Below are 22,388 nucleotides of genomic sequence, written 5' to 3' on the forward strand. Positions count from 1 at the left end.
CAGTAGATCACCCGAGGAGTTCCGTAGCCGAGGATCCAAAGCAGAAGCGAACTACAGGGTCCTCTTCCTCTCTTCACAAGGGAGGGAGAGAGAGAGAGAGATAAAGGGCCAACAAAACAAACTACCCAATACTGTACTGTACTGTACACAACTAGATATCTTACCCCGATTGTAACCTGTAATATATACCTCATTCATACCTGACCATAACTAGAAGAATCCCTCCTCTTATCCAGATAAGAAGAATACTTTCTGACATCCAATCCATCCTCTTCTCTGTCGCATCACTACGGGGTAGATTGATTAGTACTTCTTTTCTTTCTCTTTTCCCCTATCTTCCATAACCCCAGTTCCTGGCCCACGTCATGTCCCCTTCGATATCCATTCTCAATCAACCACATCCCCCCGCCCTCGAACCATTTCGGGTGGCCGTTCCCCCGGTGGTGACCCGGTTGCTGCATCATCCCGACTACTTTCCCATCCGCACCTGGTCCCGCATTTTCAAATCCGACTCAGGTGAGGATGGCTATTTTGCCAGTACACTGGCCTCCCCATTGACGATTCCCCATGTCTGCACCCTTCGTCGCCAACCGGAGCTGCTCGCACCCCTCCCTGATACTGCCCCCGTCTGGCCCGCTCCCAACTCGGTGTCTCGAATTGAGAACCCAGATCTCTACTTAGTCCTGCAGCTAGCCACCCCAGGGGTTTCCGGTCATCCCTCAACCGCTCATGGCGGTCTCTTGGCGACCTGTATCGATGAGGCCATGTCCTATGCCGTTGCATTGCACGCCCCCGAGACAGGCGCCGCCGGGGCTCTCTCCGCCCACCACCCGCGCGGCATGCTGTACACTGCCCAGCTCGACATTCGTTATCGCGCACCCGTCGCCGTCCCTGGCTATGCGCTTGTCCAGGCCAAGGTATTGGCTCGGGTAGGTCGCAAGTTCTGGGTGCATGCTCAAATTCTGCAGCCAGGCGAAGCGGCCGAGGACCCGCTACGCGTGACAACCGATGCATTTGCCTTTTGGCTTCAAACGAAAGCAGCCTTGTGAATCGCGTGGCGTCTCAGATGCCATCTCACAGAACTCAAGGCCTCGCACAACAAAGAGCCTGTCGATAGAATGCGATTCCTTGCGATTTTCTTGCATATATTAATGCTAGCTAGATAGATTTATGTATATCTCTTCATTTGTCTATATACCTTCACGGAAGATAGAGATGCTTTATCTATTGATATACACACACTCGAGACCCCTTCAAAGACCTCTACAACTTCGGCTGACGTCCTAGATTGCGACTCGCGCTCACCACCAAGCCCACCTGCGTCGCCACGGCCACCACCTGCCCCGCTGCATCCATCACGGTCACTCCCAGGTCCGTCCGACCGTCCCGCACGGACACCGTTTGCACTCGACTGTACAACCAGGCCTCCCCCGTAGCTGGCAGCCGCTTCTTTAAATCGATGTTCAAGGCCACCGTCGGATACCAATGCCGACCACCGGCCTCGCCGTCGCCTGCTGCCGTCGCAGCCCTCTGATCCAGCCCCGACAACGCAAGGGGAAAGGTATCAGTCAGGTACACCAACGCTTCATTCGACCAGCGCGCCGCCTGATCACCCTCCGGTCGGAATCGAGCCCACTGATCCACAGCCGCCATGGTCTTGGGCTGTCGGGGACCGTACAAGTCCACATGCTGCGTCGCGCGCCGGAATTCAGGAAACGGCAGTTTGATCCGCTCCCACTCGCCGTCACGCCCTGACCCCCCCAACGCCACCAGATCGACACCTCCATCTGGCCGTGACCCCCTTGCCGGCATTGGCAGGGGCATCCAGCCCGTTGGGGCCGTCAACCCAACCTCCGCATGAGCTGGACTGACTGTGATATACCCCGCTATCTTGACCTCTTGCTCTTCCGGTGCGGCCTCCTCCAAACCGGCTCCTCTGCCCGAACTCCTGGGCTGTGTCAGAGTCACGTGAATCGTACTCGTTCGCGACCCGATCTTGACATCCTGCACGTTGAGCAGGGCAGGTCCCACCGCCGTCCGGCGCAGAAAGGTCAGTTGCATGGCAATCGGTGTGGCGGGGCCACGATACTGCAGCGGATGCGTATGAGCAAAGTGTGTCAGCGCCAGGCGGTAGAGGATGGCACTCGTATAGCCTCCATGCGGCACTGTTTTGTGGTTCCTTGTCAGTGTATGGTAGGAATTATGGGACGAGAGCGAAAAAAGTGGCGTCGCTGCCGATCAACACACTCCAAACAATGGGTATGATCTCTTACCAACTCCGATGCACCAATCCTGCCGAAGATGGGCCGAGTATTGATGTGATTTAATGGGTTTGACTTGGATTGCGGCCTCAAAGGCGGTTCCGTGCGGAGGTGCTACCGCCATCTCGTTCATAGAGTTCGGACGCGCTCAAATTCTTCCCCTTCGGATGGTACTCAAGCCAGCAACAATATCTACAGACCGTATGGCACCTAGACGTTATGGGTCGATGGAGAGACAAGGATTAGGAAATAGGGACAAGAGATAGACGAACTTTTGAGACGGGGAAGGGAAGTATTGACAGATGTCGCAGTGAGCCGTGAACCTCGGCTGTTAAGCCGTAATGAAAAGCGGAGAAAACACCCTACTGTAGCGACAGATAGGTAATTTAGGTATGGGTTAAGGTTGATGTGTGAGCTGTACTGTACTGTAACGTACTGTACAATATATAGCACAGTACTGTTTTCTTCGATCAAAACTTTTGATACACTCAATATGGGTTTCACTAATTGAGTAGTTATGGTTTGCATTGACCTACTCTAGAAACAAGGTCGGTCTAACAGTGAACGCCAGGATTTCCAACTCTAGGAACAATCCAACCCGATCCTCTGTCGTTAGCACCAGTCAATTCTAGAATTCCCCGACTGCTTTTCTAGTCCCTGTATTCGGCTTGGCTACGAGACTGACATAATTGTCCTTTCCATTGTAAGGTCAGGGATGGTACTGTACGTCCGCGATTAGAAGAATCCCGCGGTTGGCCGACCACCTCTTTGCATGTATCCGTGTACTCATGCCTATGCAGATGTGAAATTGTTTGTCCTGTAATCGTGTCATCGTGTGCTTATGGACGTATACGTCATCGCGTCTGTGTATGTGTATGCGTATGTGCGGGTACGCGTTGGGATATGCATGGAGTCATTTACGACTTGTGCTCAGCCAATCGTTCCAAGCACGACAAGACTCCTGTTGAATGAATTAGCCAATTGTCACAATCACGCGAAAGCATGCAGAGCTAGAAGCCTTACCAGTTACACCTTGGGTTAGGGTAGCCCTGGCTTCTGTGCTCCGAGAGCCCAGTGTTACCGTCACGACGTGGTTAATCGCTTGTGCGCTCTCCAGCTTATTGGCCCATCGGAAAACAGGCTCGTCGTCGCGACTGTCTCCAATTGCCAACAAGAAATCCGGACGGACTACGCTCTGATCTTGCTGGCTCTGCTTGAGACACGACCGCCACACCAGTTCCGTCGCCGACGCTTTGTTCGTACCCATCGGCTCGACCACAAGGGCTCCTTCCACGGGAATGGCATGGACGCCCTGGTTGGCGCAGGCATCATTGATGTGCCCAGCGCACTCTGACGCCAGTCGTGCAGCCGCTACCTGGTCTTCCGCGGATCCGTAATGGAAGACGAGTGAGCAGTGTCGCTGTTCAATCCAGCTGCCCTCAGTACGCTCCTGGTAGTAATCCAGAATCTGTAGCACCGCTGTCTTCCACGCATCTGTCTGAGTCTTGTCCGTCAGCTTGAGCCAGGTTTCCGAGTTTGGCTCCCGCACGAAACAACCATTCTCTGCAATCAAGCCGAGACCAGCGACCAGGCGGAACAGGCGCTCCATCTCTTCCGGCATACGGGCACTCATAACGTACACCACGTTGCGGGGATCGTCAGTCAGCTCTGCTAGCGTAGTGATGGCTCGCTGGGGCGTAGTCACGATTATGCTCTTCGGAGACCCCCAAGACGCAAGGGTGCCTTCGTAATCCACAATGATTAATCGACGATTGGACTTCTGATACATCTCCTCCAGTTTGTTCGTCTGTAAGCGTGGCACGGCCATTATTTCACGTGACGATTGCTCGTTCCAAACACGGTTCAGGGTCTCACTGAACGACTTGACCCAGTTGGCTGTCGAGTTCTGCAGCACTGCCTGGTGCATTTGCATCCAAACCTCCTTCCGCTCTGTTTCACTCCGCGACAGCGCCGTGTGAATCGCCTCTGCGCATTGCCGGTAATCCCAAGGATTGACCAGGAGCGCATGGTTACCAAAGACAGACGCGCTACCAGTGAACTCACTCAAAATGAGCGATCCATATTTCTTGTTGTTGCCCCATTTACCGTCCTGGCAGTAGACGAACTCATGGCTAGTCAAGTTCATACCTTCACGTAAGCTTGTGATGATCAACGCGTCAGCGAGAGAAATCAGCGCCAGATACTGAGGGAAGGCCAGGTCCTGTTTCAAAAAGACCAGTGGCTGGTGGGCCAGCGTGGAATGCGTTGAGTTAATCCGCATCGCGATGTCAGAAATGGTGGCCTCGAGCTCGGGCTGCTCGGTCGTGCTCGTCGCTACTTGAATCAAAACAACCTGAATCATCGTTAGGAAACCATTATCACATGCTAAGGGACAAGCCAAGGACGAGGAAGAAATTGGCTGATAGCCATACCTGATCACGCCATTCGGGATATGTGTTGAGGAAAAGCTCATAGCTCAACAGCTTTTGTCGGATGCCTCGAACCTGGTCGATCTTGTCACGCGAAACAATGAGACGCTTGCCCTCGTAGCGCTCTGCGATGGTTTTAATCCACCTCTCCACATCGGCTGCCCTGCGCCGCTGATCCCAGGAGGTTGGGTCAATGCCAATGGAAAACTTGCCTACATTGACGAACCGATCTTCGAGTTGGAGCCCTTCATTAGTGGCCTCTACGCAGAGGATGCGACTACATGTCTGAAGAAAATGACGGCAGTATTCGTCCGTCTGGAACCCGATCAGGTTCGCACCGAGGATGCCCTCTAGGAGCTCCTTGCGAGGGGCCAGACAGCGGAACACCTCGGAAGATGGGAAGGCAATATGCAGGAAGAAGCCAATCTGTGCGTCAGGCAGCAGCTTCCGCAGCATGGCCGGAACAAGAAGCAGGTGGTAGTCCTGAATCCATATAGAGTCGCCACGCTTCCACTTCTGGGCGATTTTCTCAGCAAAGGCCTGGTTCGTTTTGACATAGTAGATCCAAGAGTGATCTTCATATGCCTTGCTCTTAGGATTATCGGGGATTTGGTAATGGAATACCGGCCAGAGGATTGTTTTGCAGAAGTGTGTGTAGTGACCGTCAAAGTCGCCGTCGCTGACATAAACCGTCATGGACCCATACTCTTCCTCGAGCTTCCGAGCAATGGAATCCTTCGTTGATTGGGGCAGTGCATCAGTAGGCATGCCCAGCGTGCCTACCCAGACCTTGTCCTCCAACTGGCCGGCATCCGTGGCGGATCGCACAGCGTTGCGCAGTCCTCCATTGCCCTGCTCCGCAGTCTGAATGGTCCATTCAGCGTCGGAGAACGAGCTCTTCCGGCTCTGAGAGCGACGGTGATCGGTAGTAGACGACGTCGGCGGCTGCGGGGTTGTACGTATTTTCTCCTTGGCAGGTTCCGTCCCTGGCGCTATGGGTTCTTGGTGCTTAAGAATAGAAGGCGATGCCGGGAAAGCTGCGCGTGGTCGAGGCTGGTTTAAAGAAAGGGTTGAGCCCCATGCAGGTGAATGAGCTTCGCTTTCAGTCAAGAGGTTTGCTTCCCGATCAGTACTGGGGAACGGGTAGCCGGAATGCTCCAGTTCAGCCTTGGCGATGTCTGCCGCAAAGAATTGTTCATGTTCCGATGCAGGCCCAGGGGTGATTCCAGGCTTGACGCTGGCATTGTTTCTCTCAAACAAGCTCACAGCCGCACTCGGAGTGGCAGCAACGCTTTGCACAGGGTTGGTCGGCGGTGGGCTAGTCGTTGTGTTGGCTTCATGATTCTGCGGGTCGTTCACATGGAAGTCTACCGTATAAGGAAGGAACCTGGAGTTCCACGAATTGTTAATCAGAACCTACACTCGAAGTTGTTGACTAATGGAGAGGAAGCTGACGACATACAATGAAGCAATGTAGATAGTCATGGTGACAGAGAGGGGGAGAAGTCCCCGGTGCGGCCTGGTGGGGATAAAGCGGGGGGGGAAGCAAGGAGAAGAAAGCTAAATGGTCATAAAATGGTAGCAAGAAAGGGAGGACCAGTGATTGGGATGGAGGTCCGATGAAGGTAAGCCAGAGCAAGGTCTGGAATAAGAAGAAAGAGGAAAATGTAGGAGAAAGTGTGAAAGAAAGGACAGAGACTCAAGGTGGAAAGGAAAAGGAAAAGGATGAAAAGAAAGAAGAAGAGGAAGAGGAAAGGAAGAGGAGGACGAGAAAGACAGAAGCCAGGTTTGAGTTTCAAGTTCTCATGGCTACGTCATGTGAAGTAAATTATTAGGTAGAATTGGAAGAATAGAAAAGAGTTCATGTCACGTTTATGTAATAACTTAATAGTAGTTCTCTCTTATCAAAGGAGTGGGTCAAGAGTTCTAGACAACCTTAGAAAGAGCTGGTAGTGTATGGAGTACTCAGTACTGTACCGCGCAATTGAACCCACGAAGTCTTTTCACATGAAAGATCGGCAAACAACTGATTCAATGCAGGCTGGATCTTAGCTGTCACTGTTTACGGTGCCCAGCTTCTCAGTGATTACGCCATAGTATACACATCCATGGTGGTCATTTGACTGTACTGTATGTACTTGGTTAACGTGAACTACTCATGTATATGTACTGTCACGGATACAGTACATACATACCTTATCCAGTATTTTCAGGAATCACGTTGATTATCACGTGATCGCAGATAATCGCTAATCGCTGGTCCCTGCATCAGCCTTAGGCCCCCAACTTTCTTTAGTTCTGCTTACTGCTCTTCTTTTTTTCTTGTTCTATACTTCGTACTTCCATATCGTACCACTCACCCGGCCATGCCCTTGCGGATCACTTCTGCCCCTGTTGCTGGAATCAAGAAGAACAGAAAGTCCAACTCTGTTAGGCCGCGCGTCTCTCCCTTCGCCGCACATCCTCGTCGCAAAGCCACGGCCTCGTCGACAGATGCTCCCAATCCCAACTTCACAGATGATTATGATCAAGGCTTCTTACCCGACATGGGGCTGTCGCGGTACGTCTCAGAGACTGCCCCCGCGACCGATGTGATGCAGGCGATTCACTCCATCCGAACAACTATGTTCGAGGATCTTCCTCAGCGGGCAGGGATGAGTAGCACCCGCATTGCCGAAGTGCTGAATCTCCGCCGGTCGATCCCCCCGCTTGCCTCTGTGGCCCACGTACATACGCTACTCGATGCGCCGACCGGAGTCGAAAAAGAAATCATGGAGTTGATTTCCACGGGCCGCGTACGACGCTTGATCGTGCCAGGAAGAGGCAGTGATGCTGCGGGCCTGGGCGACTGTCTGGTCCTCGCTGAAGAGTGGGATCAGCTGGTGCAAGACAATCCTACTTTGGAGGAATCGTTAAAAGGTACTGGCACCAGTTACTGCCGCTTGAGCAAATGATGAAGCAAACTTTGCTGACTGTGTCAACTGTCTTTCTCCAGAGAAATTCCGACGAGTCCTAAGTCGCATCGGAAATAACCCTGCCGTTCCTGGTAGCGCCTTCACGGTACCTGAATATATGGCCTTGATTCGCGCCGGGTTTCTTGTTTCCTCTTCGTCCTTAACCCAGGGCGCCTCGGGCTTCACATCACTTCCTGCACTGCCGGCCAGCTCGGCTGTCGCTGCTGCTGCGAGCCGAAAGAGCCCGCATGATGCGGCGAGCGACAATGCCGTGACTGAGCATAACACGTTCTTTCAAACCGCGACCCTCTTTCTTTCCTTACCGAACACGGGACCATATCTTCGTCTACTGTCTGCCAGCCGGTCCCACCTTCTTTCGCTTTTGAATCGGTCGGGTGCGCGGGAGGTGCCATTGTACCTTCTTCGGGACCGATGGGACGGAGCCGTCGAGAATGGTCAGAGCTTTAGCATTGCTAAGAGAATAAGGGGAGAGTTTGCGGGGATTCTACCCGGTCGCACGAAAAAATGGAAGGAATTGTACGGGATGAGCTTCCGTTGGGCTCTCGAGGAAGCCCTTGGAGCCGGGCTTATTGAGCTTTTTGATACGGGCAGTGTTGGCCCGGGAGTGCGCAGTCTTTAATGGAGGACTGATGACATATTTGCTTTTTGATACCCTTTGATTGTTTATACGGTGTACTACGACTAGATGGAATGTCTCCTTAGCATGAAACCTATGACAATATAATAAAACTGCGCGAAAATGTATGTATGTATGTATGTATCTCTCTCTCTCTTCTCCCCCCCTCCCCGCCCTCCGCGGGATGGTTGGTATGTAACTAGACAGCGACCGACACATATATATACTAAGGGGAAGGTCCCCATCCAAGTTTTCAAAGCTATTCTTACATATCTGTTTTTCGTTCTTGTTTCCTCCCTTATCTTCCCAAAATTACATTTTCTCCTCTCACTCCCCTATCGCTCATCGAAGTTCCATTTTCATCATGTCACTACCATCATATATTCGTCTTCAGCCATTCTCCTTTTCCGTCTTACCTGACCATCCCTCTCTCACTCAGATGCCAACTCGACCACCCCTGCGCGACTTCATCCACGACATTCTGACCGAAGCCCAGTCCTTCGTGTCTGCCATTCCGACCACTTTCCATCCTACCCATAAACTACGCCGTTCACCCCCAGCTGCAGCTCCTGTCCTCCTCTCGACATGCTCGCTCCCCAAAGCCTGCTCCGGCAGGGGTCCCAAGAAGACAAAGAAGCAGCAGCAACAGCAGCGCGGCTCTGAGTTTTGGATTTGTCGCACAAGCGTGCACGAGAACGCAGCCCGCGATGGCACCGCATCTTCGGCGGAGTTTCGTGCCGGGCTGAGGGAGAATCATTCCGCACATGAGATGGAGTACACGCCTAGCGTAACCGCCGTCGAGACATTGCTGGAGTGGCCATCACAGTCAGTGATCGAAGGTGGGTGGCAGCAGGTGGAAATCCATGGTGAGTTAAGTCATCTCCCCTGTTGTTGCAACCTTCCTGGGTGCAAACGACGCCTCTCTCAGCGATCGCCTCGCCTGAATTTGCTTACTGGAGATGCGACTAGTAAATGCTATTACGCATACCTTCCATCCGAGGCATCTCATCGCCCCGCGCACCTTCATCGTTCTTGTCGTCTCCGCGGACCAACCGAGCGATCGGAGCGGCTTTGTTATCGTACAAATTCCACTGTCTTCGACTGTGGAGCCGGCCGAGACCCTGTCAGACTTTCTCTTTGCTGTCACGGCCGCCCATCCCCCCAATGCGATACTTGCCGCGTACGCGAGCGTCGAACAGGTGCTGTTCACTTCTTCCGAGACGGACACCGACGTTGTCACCTGGACAATGGCCACCACCTCTGATGCTGGCGGTGCCATCCCGAGCTGGGTGCAACGAAGTTGGACTCTGGGCGGAGCCCCGAGGGCTGTTGTGGCGGATGTTGGCTTGTTCATGAAATGGGTAGCCAGCAAAAGGTCATAAAATGGCAAATATGATCATGCGCAGATCAAATTCAGACAGCTGAAGGTTGGGCTGAAGAACTGTACAGGCCTCGGCACTGATTACATTGGTCTGATCCTATATTTCTACCTTCCAAGCCTCATGGTTGATAATCTGGAGCCAGAAAAAAAGAGAGCCACCGAAACAATCACGACAACGGCTTGAAGAGCCTGACTCACTACTCACAACCCGTGGATTGGTAGGTTGTGGATGCACAAGTAGCATGGTCAAAAGAACTAACGCCCAATAAATAGAAGTCTTAAAGGAAGGCAATTTCCCGCAGTCAGTAGGGTGTAACATGGATGCGGCATCAGGTGTCGCTTGAGGTAGAGTCAAATAGAGTGAACAGTGGATCCATTCAAGGCCAAATCCCGGGATGGCCTGACTATTAGTCCACTCGGTGGCCACGAGCACGGAATGAAGCATATGGCTAACAAATTACTAAGGATACAGGAACGAGGAAAAGCCCGGGGTTGCCGGGGATGTTGATGGCAAGCTGAAAGGCAAATTCGAGGGGAAAAATGAGACCCACCTGACAGCGGGTCTACACACGGCAATGGGATACTGTTCATTAACGGCGTCCAGGTTTTGAGTTCGGGAAGATGAAGAGAGAGATAAGAAGAGTATGGGATGAGCATAACAGGATTGGCAATCGGGTAGGAGATCAAGGTATATGACTTCCGACACAATCTCCGGGTATTCTGAGGAATATGGGCAGCGTTGAATTCGTGGTCCACAAGAGAAAGGTGGAGGCGAGGACCAGTTTTGGGGTGGGGTCTAGGCACTAGACAAAAGAGACACGACCAGAGAGCAAGAGATATATAGTAGGCAGCGGGCGGAGGGTATGCAATCTGAAAGAATGGAGAAAACCGTTCAGCGTGGCCCAGCAGTGACACTACCAGACTCTGGCTGAGATGGCGGCACGCTGGAGGTTGCTAATGCATTAACATTGGCTGACGCCAATTGTACCCTTAGCGAAGCAACTTCTGCTTTCAGACCGTTCAACTCCTCATGGACAGAGCGAATATATGCCCAGAGCTTTTCTTCCCTGTCACGACTCTGATCGAGATAAATGGCTTCATGAGAGCCGGGCAGCTGACTGCCATTGTTCAAAGCTGCTTCCGGTCCTGGTTTAGAGGTCAATGGCCCGCTGTGATTGCTTGAATGACTGTGGGAAGGGGTATGTTTGGTGCCAGTCGAGGCAGGCGGGGGGCCAGATCCTTGTGAATGAAGTGCAAACCGGGTGTCAGAAGAGCTTAAGCCAGGAGGCGGGGGAAGCTGGGGTGCAGACGATTGAGGAGGGGGAAGGCCCAGCCCTGGAGCCGCTGAGGGACCAGCCCTGCTGTACGGTTGTTGCCCTTGTTGCTGAAAAGATTGAGAAAGACCAGGCGAATGAGCCCTGTGCAGCTGGGCATTATTCTCCGGGTTGTGACCGAGTTGGTGAGACGATAAAGCATTGGGAGAAAGTGGCTTTGGGCTTTCAGTTATATTGGTGGGGAATACAGACGAGCCCGATGGCTGACCGGAGGGTGGGAACGCGATGTTGGCCGACTGCGAAATCGGCGAGGTCGACGCGCTTGAGCCGCCGTGGCTAGGTGGCGGAAAAAGACCCCCTGGAGATGGTCTGCCGGATGCGATGGGGGGATACGTGCTCGGCTGGCGCGACGGGTAACTCGGCGCAGTATTAGCTCGAGAGATCGATTCTGTTGGTAAATCGTGCTTCTTGATACTAGGCATATTGAGTCGCCGTTCTTCTTCCTCATCCATACGCTCCGGTTCAGCATATACAAGCCCATCCATGGTGTCATCCGCCGCCCCGGCAGCTGCAGCGTCGCCGTATTCATCCTCAGGAGCATAGCTTCCCATACTGGCACGACGACCGGCGCAGCCCCCTTGGCCTTTGTTGTGGCGAGCTAACGCGTCCCCGCGAGCAAACCTGCGCCCACATTTGGGACAGATGTGTGGCCGTTCACCGGTGTGTAATTTGGTATGTCTCTTGAGATCATGAAGTCGGCGAAAGCGTGATTGACAGGTCTGACAAACATAAGGCTTCTCCTGGCTATGGGTGAGAAGGTGGCTCTTGAGATTATGATGCCTTGTGAATTCTGTCGAGCAATAAGGGCAACGGTGCTTCTTTGCCGACGGTGACCGCTGGCCTTTGTGAAAGCCAGAATTGGGTAGGCTCAGGCCACGGCGCGGGTCGTTTAAGCTGGCTGTGGGCATTGGGTATGAAAACGCCTTAGTTCCTGGTTCTTGAGACAGTCCCTCTCGATGGCGAGGATGTTCTCCATCATGAGAGGCCGAGTCCTCGATTGGACCAGGACTGGCTACTGTTGAGGTAGTCATCAGGGTCGGGTTATTTTCGGCTGTGCCGAAGGCATCAGGCGTATTTCCCGGGGCTGGATTCGAATCTACCTGCATTTGATCTGAGGACAAAGGTATGCAATCTGGCGCCGAGCTATCCTGCTGCTTTTCGCTGGCGCCGAGTGCCTCCCTCGCGACTTGTGAATTGTGCTGCTCTGACCCTTTCTCCTGTTCGAGTGGTCGGTCCATCGAACCGGAAACTGAACTAGCGGTCGTCATTGGCGGTAATAATTCTCTTGAGCGAGAGACGTTCAATCCGGCGCTGGCGATAGACGTCAGGCTGGAATCAGGCCTCGGTTGTTTGAAGAAGGCGATCGACTCCGACGAGGTCGATAGGATCGGAGCGGACGAGCCGGGCAGTGGCGCAGAGATGGAGACAGGTTCGTTGTTCGATTGCATCAACGCAGCCATGGATAATAATTACTTCCCGCCAGCGTGAGGGGTTTGGCGAGAGTATGAGTTGCTAACTCAACAAAATTGTTGTCAGTGTGTTCAGGAACCAAACATGGGGAGAATCAATGAGCGACTGGAATTCCTGAGAGATACGAAGTGTGGTAAAGTATGACACGGGGTGCGAAGAGGGCAGGTACTCGATAGAAGAGAGAAGTCCAGGAAATGCATGATGTCCTGCTGGAGGAGGGAGGAGGAGGAGGAGGCGCTGTCGCGTGGGGCGCTCACCTAGGTCGAACCGAGTGTGGCGCAAGCTGACGAGACGTCCAATTCAGCCTTCGCGCAATGTTCTGCCGGACAGTCGAGTCGTACACATTCAACAGCCGAGACCAGGGTCAGGTGTTGCTCCTTGTTTATTTTTCTAGAAAAAAAAGGAAAAGAAGAATAATCAGATAAAGAGACTGAATGGACTCCCCCGCATGGAAAGGGTCCAGAAGCAGCGAGCGACCTTTACAATCAGAGGATGAAGATGTCTGATTCTAGCGTCCGGATCTGAGTAAGAAGCGGGCCGGGATGTTGTTAGTCCATCTGGCGAAAGCCCGTCTGAAGGCCTCGGGGGGAATTGTACGGCTGCAGGAAGAAAGCTAAAACCCGCACTTGTCAAAACAAGAATGTTGACGAACAGTCACAGTTATGCAAATTATATGTCCAAAAAAATGTGGTTCAGGCACAAGGTGACACCTGCCCAGTAGCTTAGAAGAAGCGAACCGAACAAGGAAAGGTAAGCAGAGGGATCTGGGGAGCCGGGGGAGGGGGGAGAAGCGTCCAGAGGGAAAGAGAGAAAGAGGAGTTGAAGGACTTCTTGAAGGGGTCAAATGTGTGGCTGACAAGAAGAGCGGAACAGAAAATGGTTTCAACGCACAATTGTGTCAAGAAGGGTAGAGGGAGGGGGAGAAGTGACCAGCCGAGCTAGCTTAGAGAGAATGAATGCAGATGCAGAGCAAATGGTGAACCAGGTGGAGAACAATGGCACCGGCAGAAATAGAGTAGTAAGCAGGGGGAGGCTTCGTATGAACGGTACGAAGTATTGGATAGGGTCAATGGATCGCTTTTGGCCACAAGCTGCTGCAAGATGCACACATTCAAGCCAAGACAGGACCGAGCAATTGATTGGTTGAAAGGTTGAAACGGAATGATGAGGCAAAGAATAAGCAGTAGAGGGGAGAGTGGGAATGATTGCTGTTGTTGTGGTTGTTGTGGAGAGTGGCTGCGGTGGGAAGACAAGACCAGATCCCCTGCCATGAACAAATTGACAGTCAAGAATGAAAGTGTGTATACGTACTCGTGATCACTCAAAGAGATTTCAATCAAGCAAAAAAATCAGGAAGAGACAGAGGGCCAAGAAGCGAGAAAGCGAAAGGAGAAGGAAAATAAGACATAGGCCAGATAAAGAGAGAGAGCGAGAGATTTGAGGGAAACGGAGAGTGAGAGGGAGAGAGTATGGAGTTGGTAAGAAAGAAAGCGGAGGGAACACGAGCAGGCTGGAGTGTGGCTAGTACTACTGGGTCACAGTACTGAGGCTCGGGAGTTATTGGCCAGATCCAGTCAACCTTACGGGCAGCACCACCAATCCACTACTGGGCAATCTAAAAATACTCCTACCTCGAGCCTTAAGTTAGTACACAACATACATGTAAGTTACCGTAAGTTCTTTACCGGGATACCTAAAGGTATGAGTATATGAATACTAGACTGCACAAACAATCTGTGTATCAGCTGTAGGTAGACGGTCTTCTAGATGGACAGGCCTTCACTCTAAGGGGAATGGGGTGGACGGTTGCTGAACAGTCTGACAGAGACAGAGTGATGGGAACGAGGCTGTGTTGGTTGAGACACTGGAAAAAATCATCGTGGCTGGGGGGCCAAAGGCTGCGAAGACCGCTGGGCTGATACCCCCAGCCAGTGGACAGCGGTTTCTAGATTCCCAGTGGAGGCTATTGGGTGGCTGTGCGCTCCGACCGCTTACTAATTTAGGCTCGAGCTGGGCCTGCGACTTACCCCTGCGCAAGTGTTCTGTACCACATCCTTCAGTGAATATCCTATGGAGTGTTCTGAAGAAGAGAGGTATCTCTGCAGCACTGCTCTTGCAGCACTTCTCTGTCAAAGTATATGAGTGACAGTATTGATTCTCACCCCTGTTGTGATTCGTCGTGATGTGTATTTTCTGTTTGGGTGTGGTGGGGGGGGGGGGAAAGACAAAAAACACTCTTGGAAGACAGAACAAGAAAATTTAGCAGAGAAAGAAAGTGATTGGATGAAGACGGGAAAGAGAGAAGGAGGAGAAGGAGAAGTAGAAATTGAAAATGAAATTGGAAAGCAGGAGGACTTCAGGTATAAACAGAACATCAAGTACGGAGTTCTTCCATACATAGTATACTAGAGGGGGAAAGAAGAGGGAGTGGGCTCAGGTGACGATGTGATGGAAAAGAATTGACTTGCAGCTATCACCTTACTTATACAGTAGAGTAGTCTAGTATGTGTACAAGATAGATACTCCGCTCCGTACAGTACTAGTACTGCACATAACGAAGTCATGGATAGCAGAGAACTAGAAGGTAACACGTGATGCTCCTTCCCCCTCTCCTAAGTAACGATACCTTTTAACAAATTCCCCCGCTTCTCCGGTACTGTATATACTGATGAGTACCTACTAGTAGTACTCAATCCCTCGGGTTACAGATGGCCAGCGGTTCTACAGCTCATTTGATTGGCTGATTGTGGAAGATAGTCAACTTACACTGCCAGGCACCTGGCACTGGCACCTGGCACTGGCAGCATCTCAAGGTTCCAAAGTTGGCGCTCGGCACACAGTGCCCATCTGGCAGTCCATGGAGATCCTCAATTTGATTCGTTCTCCAGGTGATGGAACGTGCATCTGAAGTGACAGCCAGGGCTTCTTCATGGCCTTTGCTCACGGCGAATCGCGTCCCCCGTCTCCACTGTGACAAGCCAGGTCGACTGCTCTAGTGGTTCAAATTGACTTCCTTGCTCATCCAATCACTATTTGCCCTAGATTGTGCTGCACCTTGCTGCACCTTGTCGGCGCTTAATTGCTCTCTTCACATACATCTAATCCATAATGCTATTGGGATGTCCCCCCCCCCTCTCTTCTCGTCAAATGAAGAAGGTATTGCTAGGACCCTCTTGATTGATATTCAAAGTGATCATGCCGCCCAGGCCCGGCTTTTCCTACCTCTCCCCTCATCTCTCATAGTTCCTTTTGTATTCGTGTCTGACTGCTTGCCTAGCTTCAGGGCCCTCATTTTGTACACGACCATTCATAACCTCAATATCATATCGAACAAACAAGAGAAGGTGATTGGGAATTCGCACTACCTCCTTGCGAAGAAAAGAATTGTTTTGATCTCTCGCCATCAAAACATATTTTCATTCCCGATGCTCCTTGTTGTATGACTTGCCCAGTTGTTTCAAACCTTCAAACCTATTCATTCGTCCTTGCGACCCAAGGTTGAGAGCTGGCCTCTTATACCTTCGAGCTCTTGCTACATTCGGCCTACTGCAAACCCGTTCACAGATGTCTATGTCCGGAGAGAGCCAGAAAAGTTTGCCTCAAACTTATGAAGCCGTGTCCCCGATTGATATCGTTAGTGGCCGTAATATTGGCGCAATGTTCCCACCCAACGTCGCCCTTCAGGAGCGGAAGTCTTCTGAATCATCAACTTCTTCGCTTAAAGCTTGTCGTTTGACTCGTTTTGCAGAGGCAGAAACTATTCATTCTCCTGCACACGCCGCAGATCTAGAACAGTCGCCATTCGCAGACCCACCTGAGGCCTTCCAAACTCTCCCCAATGTGTCCGACGTGGGTTTTGGCTATGTCGCTGCGAGTGATCCGGCGCACCATGCCTCGCATCACGACGTCCCATCCCCGGGTCTAAAGAGCGCACTCAAAGTTCCTGGCACCCCAGGACGAACCCTCAATCCATTGAGTCCGACCTTTCGGGAAGAGTTCTACGTGGAAAAGCAAGAAAAGGTCACCGAGAAGGAGAATGCTAGAGATCTTGTAAGTCAAAGTTGAAAACTGCCTGCCATGGTCGCTCTAGATGCTGATGAGGGCATAATTTAGCGCATCAAACTGCGTGTTCGCGTGGCCAAGGTTTTCCTCCGCTTCATCAATTTTGGATGCAGTCTGATCGTCCTGACGATACTGGGTACAACACTGACCGTCTTCCATGCGACCAAGTCGATTCCTGAGCGGAATACCTTCCCGCCATGGGAGACTGGTACAAATCCTTGGCCGCAATATCTGCTGCTGGGGGTTTCGTGTATCTCTTTGCTTGCCTGTCTCGCAGTATTCTGGGGCTACTGGAAAGGTGGTCACAAACGTGCGGAGAAGTTTGCCCTATACTATTCGTCAATCACAGTTGGCGTTTTTGTCTTTGATCTGGTGATGTGGATTGTGGCCGCCGCCATATTTCAGCACTCCAAGTCCAGTGGGAACAACAAAGATCTCTGGGGATGGTCTTGTGTTCACAACGAACGAGAGCAGCTATTTCAAGACCAGATTGATTACGCGCTCCTTTGCCGCTTGCAGGTACGCTAACCTCCTTCTCTCAGTTTTGTCTGGCTAACACAACCACACTGACAGGATTGGGGACTGGTCTGTGCCGTGATCGAGATCGTCTTGGAAATACTGGTGCTCCTGGTCTATGTGGTCGTTGCGTACCGTTTCTGGACCAAAAGAAAGCTGGCCAGGTCCATGGACCGCCGCGATCGCGCTAGAACAGATTTGTACATGGCCCAGCTCCGACAGTCCGCGCCGAACACTCCTAGATTTTCTCATACGCCTAAGGCGCCTATTGTATCAACAGGCATGCCCCAGGACACCCTCACGCAAGATCCCTACTCCGCAGCAGAGAATGGAGAGGTATATGCTACTCAGTTTGCCTACCAGCCAACCGAGACCAAATCCCAAGCACCTTTCCAACTCAAGCCTCCGCCCATCCGGGTTCAGCATGCGACCCCTCAGCCAGCTCAAGAAGAGTTCCATGCACCTGCTCCGATCCCTACTACCTCAAGTCATCACATGACGGCGGCACCCGGCGAACGTACCTACGAGAATGTACCTATCCCCGAGGCATACAAGAGCCCCATGAGCCCTGGATTTCTCCGGGGGTGAGTTAGATAGTTGGAGATAATCATGACGAAAAATGATGGAATGAAACCCACACGCATCTGGCTTGAATACCAATTTTGCTGACTACTAGGTCTGGGAAGCTTTGCTGGAGGCCCCGGTCGTGATCGAGCATAAGCCTGCCCTTACTTCCCTCTTCACCAAGCACCTCCCAATACTTCCATATCCTAGATAGTCGATTTTGTGGAGAGATCTGTGTGCACCTCTCCCTCCAGCTCCCTTGTTGGTCTCAACTGCCGCTTCCTTTCGAGCCGATCTACCTCAATCGTTTCTGATTCTTTCTTTATTGATACGTAATTCGAATTGATACCACGTTCGCATGTACCTACAGTGTCTCACTTTATAGCTCTGTGTTATTGGAATTGCAAATGTCTAATCACTGTGAAGCAGCATTGCTGCATTCAATGCCTTAGAGACAGATGTTGGAAGTACCTCAAGCCGATGGGCTCAGTAAGGGGTATGTGGCGCCTGATTGAAAGGGCAAGCAAGCATTATCATCATTTATGTCAATGTTATGGTAGGTGAAGAAGGAATATGTAAGTGTTCATCCCGGCATTGCCTAAACTATTTGACATTTGAAACAAGGAAGACAATAAAACGCAGCCAATAAAGACAGCCGTGAGATGTAAGCTAATTCTCACTTTGAAAATTGCACCGCAAAAACAGCATACCGGTAGAGCCAGCCAAGAAAGTCACCCCTGCCCATTTCCTAACAAAAGAATCCCCAATCCAGAGCGCCTATGCCCACAAGACCCAAGCATGTTACAGAAATGATCAGCATTACCTCATATCGAGGTGATCGGCCTTGTGCATATGGTAGCACTACCGATCACACTCTCCATCATGCATTGCCCTCGTCGAGGATGGCGTTTGCATCTTTAGTAACGAAGATCTCTTCCAGCCTTCCAGCACCAAGGCTGCTAGGGCCATCATCATTCTGCAAAACTAAACCCTGTTCATTAGCCAAATGGAGCAGACAGATGAAACCAAAGGACGTGCTAATGTCGCGTAGCTTCTCCGGGGCGTAAACCATTTTCAGTGAGTTCATGATTTGTGTAAATCGAAGCGTACTGTCCGCAGAAACATCCTCTTGGCCTTTACCCAATGGTGTAGATGTTGAAATCGGCTGCGCCTCGGTCTCGGGGTGTTGAGGCGTAGCTTCCTCGGTGACATTGGGTATGGTATTTGCCTCACGAGTCGTATCAAACGAGGATGTTGTTATCAGCCGCTCTCCCATGCCCCTCCACATTTCCTGCTTTAACCGACGCACATCAACCTTTTTAGCCACTCGAGCATAAGCGACATATTCGGGACGCGCCCGACGACCGCCTTGCGTTACTAGTTGAGACCCAAACCCTCCAGCACCAACTGGCAATGTGGAGCCAGGGGCTGACCCCATCATGCTAAGGAGTGCGGGGAGGGCTGATGTTCCCGCAGACTCTCCTACAGATGCACCTGGACCTCCATCCGCGGGAGGGGAAAGCATTTCTCTAGCATCAGCGAATGGGAGGTTTTCGCCATCGTCATCGTCGAAACCGTTCGGGAATGCAAGGCCATCATCATCCGCGAAGAAGTTGGCGTCATATGCACCTGGAACACCCTCATCGGAAGCGGCAACATCCTCCGGTTTGTGATTTGCCCAGAATGCCTCGTCCATCTCCCCATTGCCCGAGATTTGATCAGGTCGCCGGTGGTCAGATCGCTTTGAACCCATGAATCTCTTGGATCCCAATCTCGCTTTTGGCTTGAGAAAGAGGCGAAGCAATTGTTGTGAATTGAAGTGCTTGTCGTCCGGAAGAAGGTTACGACCCTTTGTTTTCCATTGTGTTTTAGGCAGAGAAATTGTGGAATTCGAGCTGGCGGGCATATAGATTAGTTCCCCGATAGTAGTATCAAGCGGTGTAGAGAAATCAATCTCGAAAGGTTCCTTCTCCCTACGTTGCTTCGGCGCAACGTTGGCGTTGCTTGCAGCGGCATGCTCCTTGATCCGGCGAATCTTCCAATGCTCCGGCCCTGCCCAGTTCTTCTGTAGGGCATTGTCGAAATAGCTGAGAATATTTTCATGATCCCTGTTATCTGGCTGGTGTGTCAAAGAGATACCATAGACATCACCATCATCGCGATCCATATCTTCGCCATCTGCATCATCCTCGCCTTCTCGATCAACACGATGCACTTTCAGCATGGGCTCCAAAGCAGCTTCACGGGCCCAGACCTCACCTCCCTCGCCAAAGCCAGCATCTCCGCCTAGATCGAAGCCAGCCAGCGTGGCATCGTCATCGTCGTCGTCGAACCCGACTGCGTTGTCATCATCCAGCATGATACCGGACGCGTCACTCACGGGACCCGCCTCTTGGCCTCTCTCATGCCGCCAGTCGTCGGATGCCTTCAAAAAAGGAATGTCTAACGAGCCGCTTGGGTCGCCGAGATCAAAGTTCTTCAATGACGGGCAGATGTCCTGATTGTCCACGAGGTCCAAGTTTGGAAAAAATCGTTCCCCCAAGGGAGTCATATCTATCTCCATGCTGTCCTCAAACATGGTGTCTGCCGTTTTTCTGGCCGAAGACGGTGATGATGGTAGTTCTAGTTCCTGTGATTCCGCCTCCTGATCGTCTGCATCCTTTGAATTTGCTTCAGCTGCCGCGGCCGCATCATCACTGCTATCAAACACTATGCGTCCCTGCCCATCAATAGATAGGTGATTCAAAAGTAGCCCTTTGGCACCACCTTCATCAAAATCAGCGGAGGCCTTCTTGAACAATGGGTCAACGGAGAATTCGAGCTCAAATTTTTTCAATTGGAGCGAGGAGAAGGATGGTGCTAGTGTAGCTTCATGTGATCGCTGTGCCCTCGCGAGGGTTAGCAACTGTTAAGAAAATTGCGAATAGAGTTATGAGGGCAAACAAACCTTTCTCCTTGATTTTCGAACGGCACCTTCTTCTCCGTCCTCGTCTTCGTCTGCCCCATCTCCATCGCCGCCCTCAGCTCCGGTTTCGCGAGCTCTCTTGTCACGACTGTCGGCTAAGCCACTTAGTAGTTTGCCTGTCTCCGTCGCCACGCTATCTACTCTGCTCGTGTAGATCTTGACGCAACCATCCAGCGTGCAACTAGCCTTCTGAAAGTTGACACCGTCGCCCTCCTTGAGTAATGACATATCATGGAAGTAGTCAATCAATGCGAAATTCCAGGAGTTGTTAGCATTGATCTTGTTGTCGGTGGCCATTTTCATCCATTCTTCAAAGTTGGCCAAGATTGGTACGCGCTTCATTGGTGTCACTGCCCTGCGTCCACCCACATCACTTTCTCGCCCTCGATACCCCGAGCCTCGAGGGGTGGCGGGGCTCATGCTAGCACTCTGATCGTATCCAGTATATCGTCGAGGCGGCATAGGTGTCTTTACAGCAGCCTTGATTTGGTCCATATGGCGGTCATGTCTAGCTTGGCGCGCCTCCATGCGCGCTGCTTTCTCTCCCATGTCGTCGTTGAGTGGTATCCTAAGACTGTCCGTCAGTACTTCCCACCAAGATAGCTACGGAGCCGTGCAAACCTCATGGGAGAGTTCTTGAGAGGGGTAGATGCGCCACCATTGGAGCGACGGTGCTTGGAATTAGCCACGCGCGGCATTGTGCAGAGGGTGTCTTTGTTGGTGGGGGAGGGGATGTAGTGGAGCGGCGGAAATCGAATGAGTATAGAGCCCTACGGGAGCCAGTTCCGAGATGAGAATCAGACGAGCCAAATAGTCGGCATCAGGTACCATGAGGCCGTAGGAAACGGTGTGTGGTGGTGTGTGGTGATTATCGTTTTGACCCAGTCAGCCCCCCATCTGGGACGAAACAAACAGTCAACAAAACATCCGCCCCGCCACAGTAACCATTACCGCAATCTCCCCGCTTGCTGAGTCAGCTTAAGTGTGGTTAACGTAATCGGTAAGCCACCCGCCATGGTAAGCCACCCGCCACCCGCGCGCGTCAGTCTCGCGTTTCTTCAACATGAAGCAATTCAACCACCAACAACTCCACCAAAAATGCCTCAATCGTCAAAATCTTTGGTGGATCAAGAGGGCCGAATCTGCCTTGCTATCGAGACTATTCAAAAGGGCGAAATTCTTCTTATAGCGGAAGCAGCACGTGTATTTGAGATTCCGCGTTCAACCCTACGAGGACGCCTGCAAGGAGTCAAAGCAAAGTCAAATAAACGTGCTAACTCTATGAAATTGACTTATCTTGAAGAGGAGGTTTTAAAGAATTGGATTCTCTCGCTTGTAAAGCGAGGGCTTCATCCTCGACCGTCATACGTGCGGAATATGGCAACAATCCTCCTTCAAAAACGTGACTCGAATTCCACTACTTCCGTAGGCGAAAAATGGGTATACAACTTTGTTAAACGTACCCCGGTCTTAAAGAATCAATTCTCTCGGAGATATCATATCCAACGTGCGAAATGCGAAGATCCGAAGCTTTTAACCGAGTGGTTTGACCGTGTTGAAGCCGCAAAGAAGGAATACGGCATTCTTGATTAAGATATATGGAACTTTGATGAAACCGGCTTCGCTATGGGAATAGTGGCTACAGCCCGTGTAGTTACACGGTCTGACTGCGTGGGCAAGCCGTTTCTTATACAGCCAGAAAATCGAGAATGGGTGACTTCAATTGAGTGTATCAATGCGGCCGGCGTGGTGTTGCCACCGTATTTAATTCAAGGGAAAAGTTCATATAGAGGCATGGTATCAAGGCCTTCTTCC

The 22,388-nt window shown here is 51.6% G+C and overlaps 8 protein-coding genes across 8 annotated transcripts; 4 read left to right on the forward strand and 4 right to left on the reverse strand.

The window, feature by feature from the left end:
* Positions 1 to 365: 365 nt before the first annotated feature.
* Positions 366 to 1,049, forward strand: ASPACDRAFT_56732 (PaaI family thioesterase; the record flags this gene model as incomplete). Its single annotated transcript, XM_020203165.1, has 1 exon — positions 366 to 1,049. One exon carries the CDS (start codon positions 366 to 368, stop codon positions 1,047 to 1,049), a length of 684 nt encoding a protein of 227 aa, XP_020061698.1.
* A 214-nt stretch (positions 1,050 to 1,263) lies between these two features.
* On the reverse strand, positions 1,264 to 2,385 carry ASPACDRAFT_21148 (thioesterase family protein; the record flags this gene model as incomplete). Its single annotated transcript, XM_020199004.1, has 2 exons — positions 1,264 to 2,165; positions 2,274 to 2,385. The coding sequence occupies 2 exons, from the start codon at positions 2,383 to 2,385 to the stop codon at positions 1,264 to 1,266; spliced, it is 1,014 nt and encodes a 337-aa protein (XP_020061699.1).
* A 377-nt stretch (positions 2,386 to 2,762) lies between these two features.
* Positions 2,763 to 6,390, reverse strand: ASPACDRAFT_74855 (putative alpha,alpha-trehalose phosphate synthase subunit TPS3). Its single transcript, XM_020204323.1, has 3 exons — positions 6,153 to 6,390; positions 4,694 to 6,077; positions 2,763 to 4,614 (listed from the first exon to the last, which is right to left on the reverse strand). Exons 1-3 carry the CDS (start codon positions 6,173 to 6,175, stop codon positions 3,235 to 3,237), a joined length of 2,787 nt encoding a protein of 928 aa, XP_020061700.1. The 5' UTR covers positions 6,176 to 6,390; the 3' UTR covers positions 2,763 to 3,234.
* Positions 6,391 to 6,985: 595 nt separating this feature from the next.
* Positions 6,986 to 8,448, forward strand: ASPACDRAFT_110862 (Stk19 family serine/threonine-protein kinase). Its single transcript, XM_020195505.1, has 2 exons — positions 6,986 to 7,609; positions 7,686 to 8,448. The coding sequence occupies exons 1-2, from the start codon at positions 7,057 to 7,059 to the stop codon at positions 8,282 to 8,284; spliced, it is 1,152 nt and encodes a 383-aa protein (XP_020061701.1). The 5' UTR covers positions 6,986 to 7,056; the 3' UTR covers positions 8,285 to 8,448.
* A 355-nt stretch (positions 8,449 to 8,803) lies between these two features.
* Positions 8,804 to 9,752, forward strand: ASPACDRAFT_74859 (SRPBCC family protein). Its single transcript, XM_020204324.1, has 2 exons — positions 8,804 to 9,147; positions 9,251 to 9,752. Exons 1-2 carry the CDS (start codon positions 9,051 to 9,053, stop codon positions 9,661 to 9,663), a joined length of 510 nt encoding a protein of 169 aa, XP_020061702.1. The 5' UTR covers positions 8,804 to 9,050; the 3' UTR covers positions 9,664 to 9,752.
* Positions 9,753 to 10,554: 802 nt separating this feature from the next.
* Positions 10,555 to 12,456, reverse strand: ASPACDRAFT_20474 (C2H2 zinc finger protein; the record flags this gene model as incomplete). Its single annotated transcript, XM_020198950.1, has 1 exon — positions 10,555 to 12,456. The coding sequence occupies one exon, from the start codon at positions 12,454 to 12,456 to the stop codon at positions 10,555 to 10,557; it is 1,902 nt and encodes a 633-aa protein (XP_020061703.1).
* Positions 12,457 to 15,684: 3,228 nt separating this feature from the next.
* ASPACDRAFT_74861 (uncharacterized protein) lies at positions 15,685 to 18,007 on the forward strand. Its single transcript, XM_020204325.1, has 3 exons — positions 15,685 to 16,516; positions 16,580 to 17,047; positions 17,102 to 18,007. The coding sequence occupies exons 1-3, from the start codon at positions 16,031 to 16,033 to the stop codon at positions 17,630 to 17,632; spliced, it is 1,485 nt and encodes a 494-aa protein (XP_020061704.1). The 5' UTR covers positions 15,685 to 16,030; the 3' UTR covers positions 17,633 to 18,007.
* Positions 18,008 to 18,079: 72 nt separating this feature from the next.
* Positions 18,080 to 21,498, reverse strand: ASPACDRAFT_110879 (condensin subunit BRN1). The gene is made up of 3 exons (XM_020195506.1): positions 21,195 to 21,498; positions 20,556 to 21,141; positions 18,080 to 20,489 (listed from the first exon to the last, which is right to left on the reverse strand). The coding sequence occupies exons 1-3, from the start codon at positions 21,269 to 21,271 to the stop codon at positions 18,489 to 18,491; spliced, it is 2,664 nt and encodes an 887-aa protein (XP_020061705.1). The 5' UTR covers positions 21,272 to 21,498; the 3' UTR covers positions 18,080 to 18,488.
* Between the last annotated feature and the right edge of the window lie 890 nt (positions 21,499 to 22,388).

This window comes from Aspergillus aculeatus (assembly GCF_001890905.1).
Source record: "Aspergillus aculeatus ATCC 16872 unplaced genomic scaffold ASPACscaffold_1, whole genome shotgun sequence".
Classification (NCBI taxonomy): domain Eukaryota; kingdom Fungi; phylum Ascomycota; class Eurotiomycetes; order Eurotiales; family Aspergillaceae; genus Aspergillus; species Aspergillus aculeatus.

Excerpts from the sequence above, each read along its gene's own strand:
- ASPACDRAFT_74855 (XM_020204323.1), bottom strand. The coding sequence starts at position 6,175 with ATGACTATCTACATTGCTTCATT. Across the intron at positions 6,078-6,152 it reads ACTATCTACATTGCTTCATT|GTTCCTTCCTTATACGGTAG; the intron begins GTATGTCGTCAG and ends GTGGAACTCCAG. Across the intron at positions 4,615-4,693 it reads ATCCCGAATGGCGTGATCAG|GTTGTTTTGATTCAAGTAGC; the intron begins GTATGGCTATCA and ends ACGATGATTCAG.
- ASPACDRAFT_110862 (XM_020195505.1), top strand. The coding sequence starts at position 7,057 with ATGCCCTTGCGGATCACTTCTGCCCCTGTTGCTGGAATCAAGAAGAAC. Across the intron at positions 7,610-7,685 it reads TTTGGAGGAATCGTTAAAAG|AGAAATTCCGACGAGTCCTA; the intron begins GTACTGGCACCA and ends GTCTTTCTCCAG.
- ASPACDRAFT_74859 (XM_020204324.1), top strand. The coding sequence starts at position 9,051 with ATGGAGTACACGCCTAGCGTAACCGCCGTCGAGACATTGCTGGAGTGG. Across the intron at positions 9,148-9,250 it reads GCAGCAGGTGGAAATCCATG|TAAATGCTATTACGCATACC; the intron begins GTGAGTTAAGTC and ends AGATGCGACTAG.
- ASPACDRAFT_74861 (XM_020204325.1), top strand. The coding sequence starts at position 16,031 with ATGTCTATGTCCGGAGAGAGCCAGAAAAGTTTGCCTCAAACTTATGAA. Across the intron at positions 16,517-16,579 it reads AGGAGAATGCTAGAGATCTT|CGCATCAAACTGCGTGTTCG; the intron begins GTAAGTCAAAGT and ends GGCATAATTTAG. Across the intron at positions 17,048-17,101 it reads CGCTCCTTTGCCGCTTGCAG|GATTGGGGACTGGTCTGTGC; the intron begins GTACGCTAACCT and ends CCACACTGACAG.
- ASPACDRAFT_110879 (XM_020195506.1), bottom strand. The coding sequence starts at position 21,271 with ATGCCGCGCGTGGCTAATTCCAAGCACCGTCGCTCCAATGGTGGCGCA. Across the intron at positions 21,142-21,194 it reads CTCAAGAACTCTCCCATGAG|GATACCACTCAACGACGACA; the intron begins GTTTGCACGGCT and ends GGACAGTCTTAG. Across the intron at positions 20,490-20,555 it reads TTCGAAAATCAAGGAGAAAG|CGATCACATGAAGCTACACT; the intron begins GTTTGTTTGCCC and ends GCGAGGGCACAG.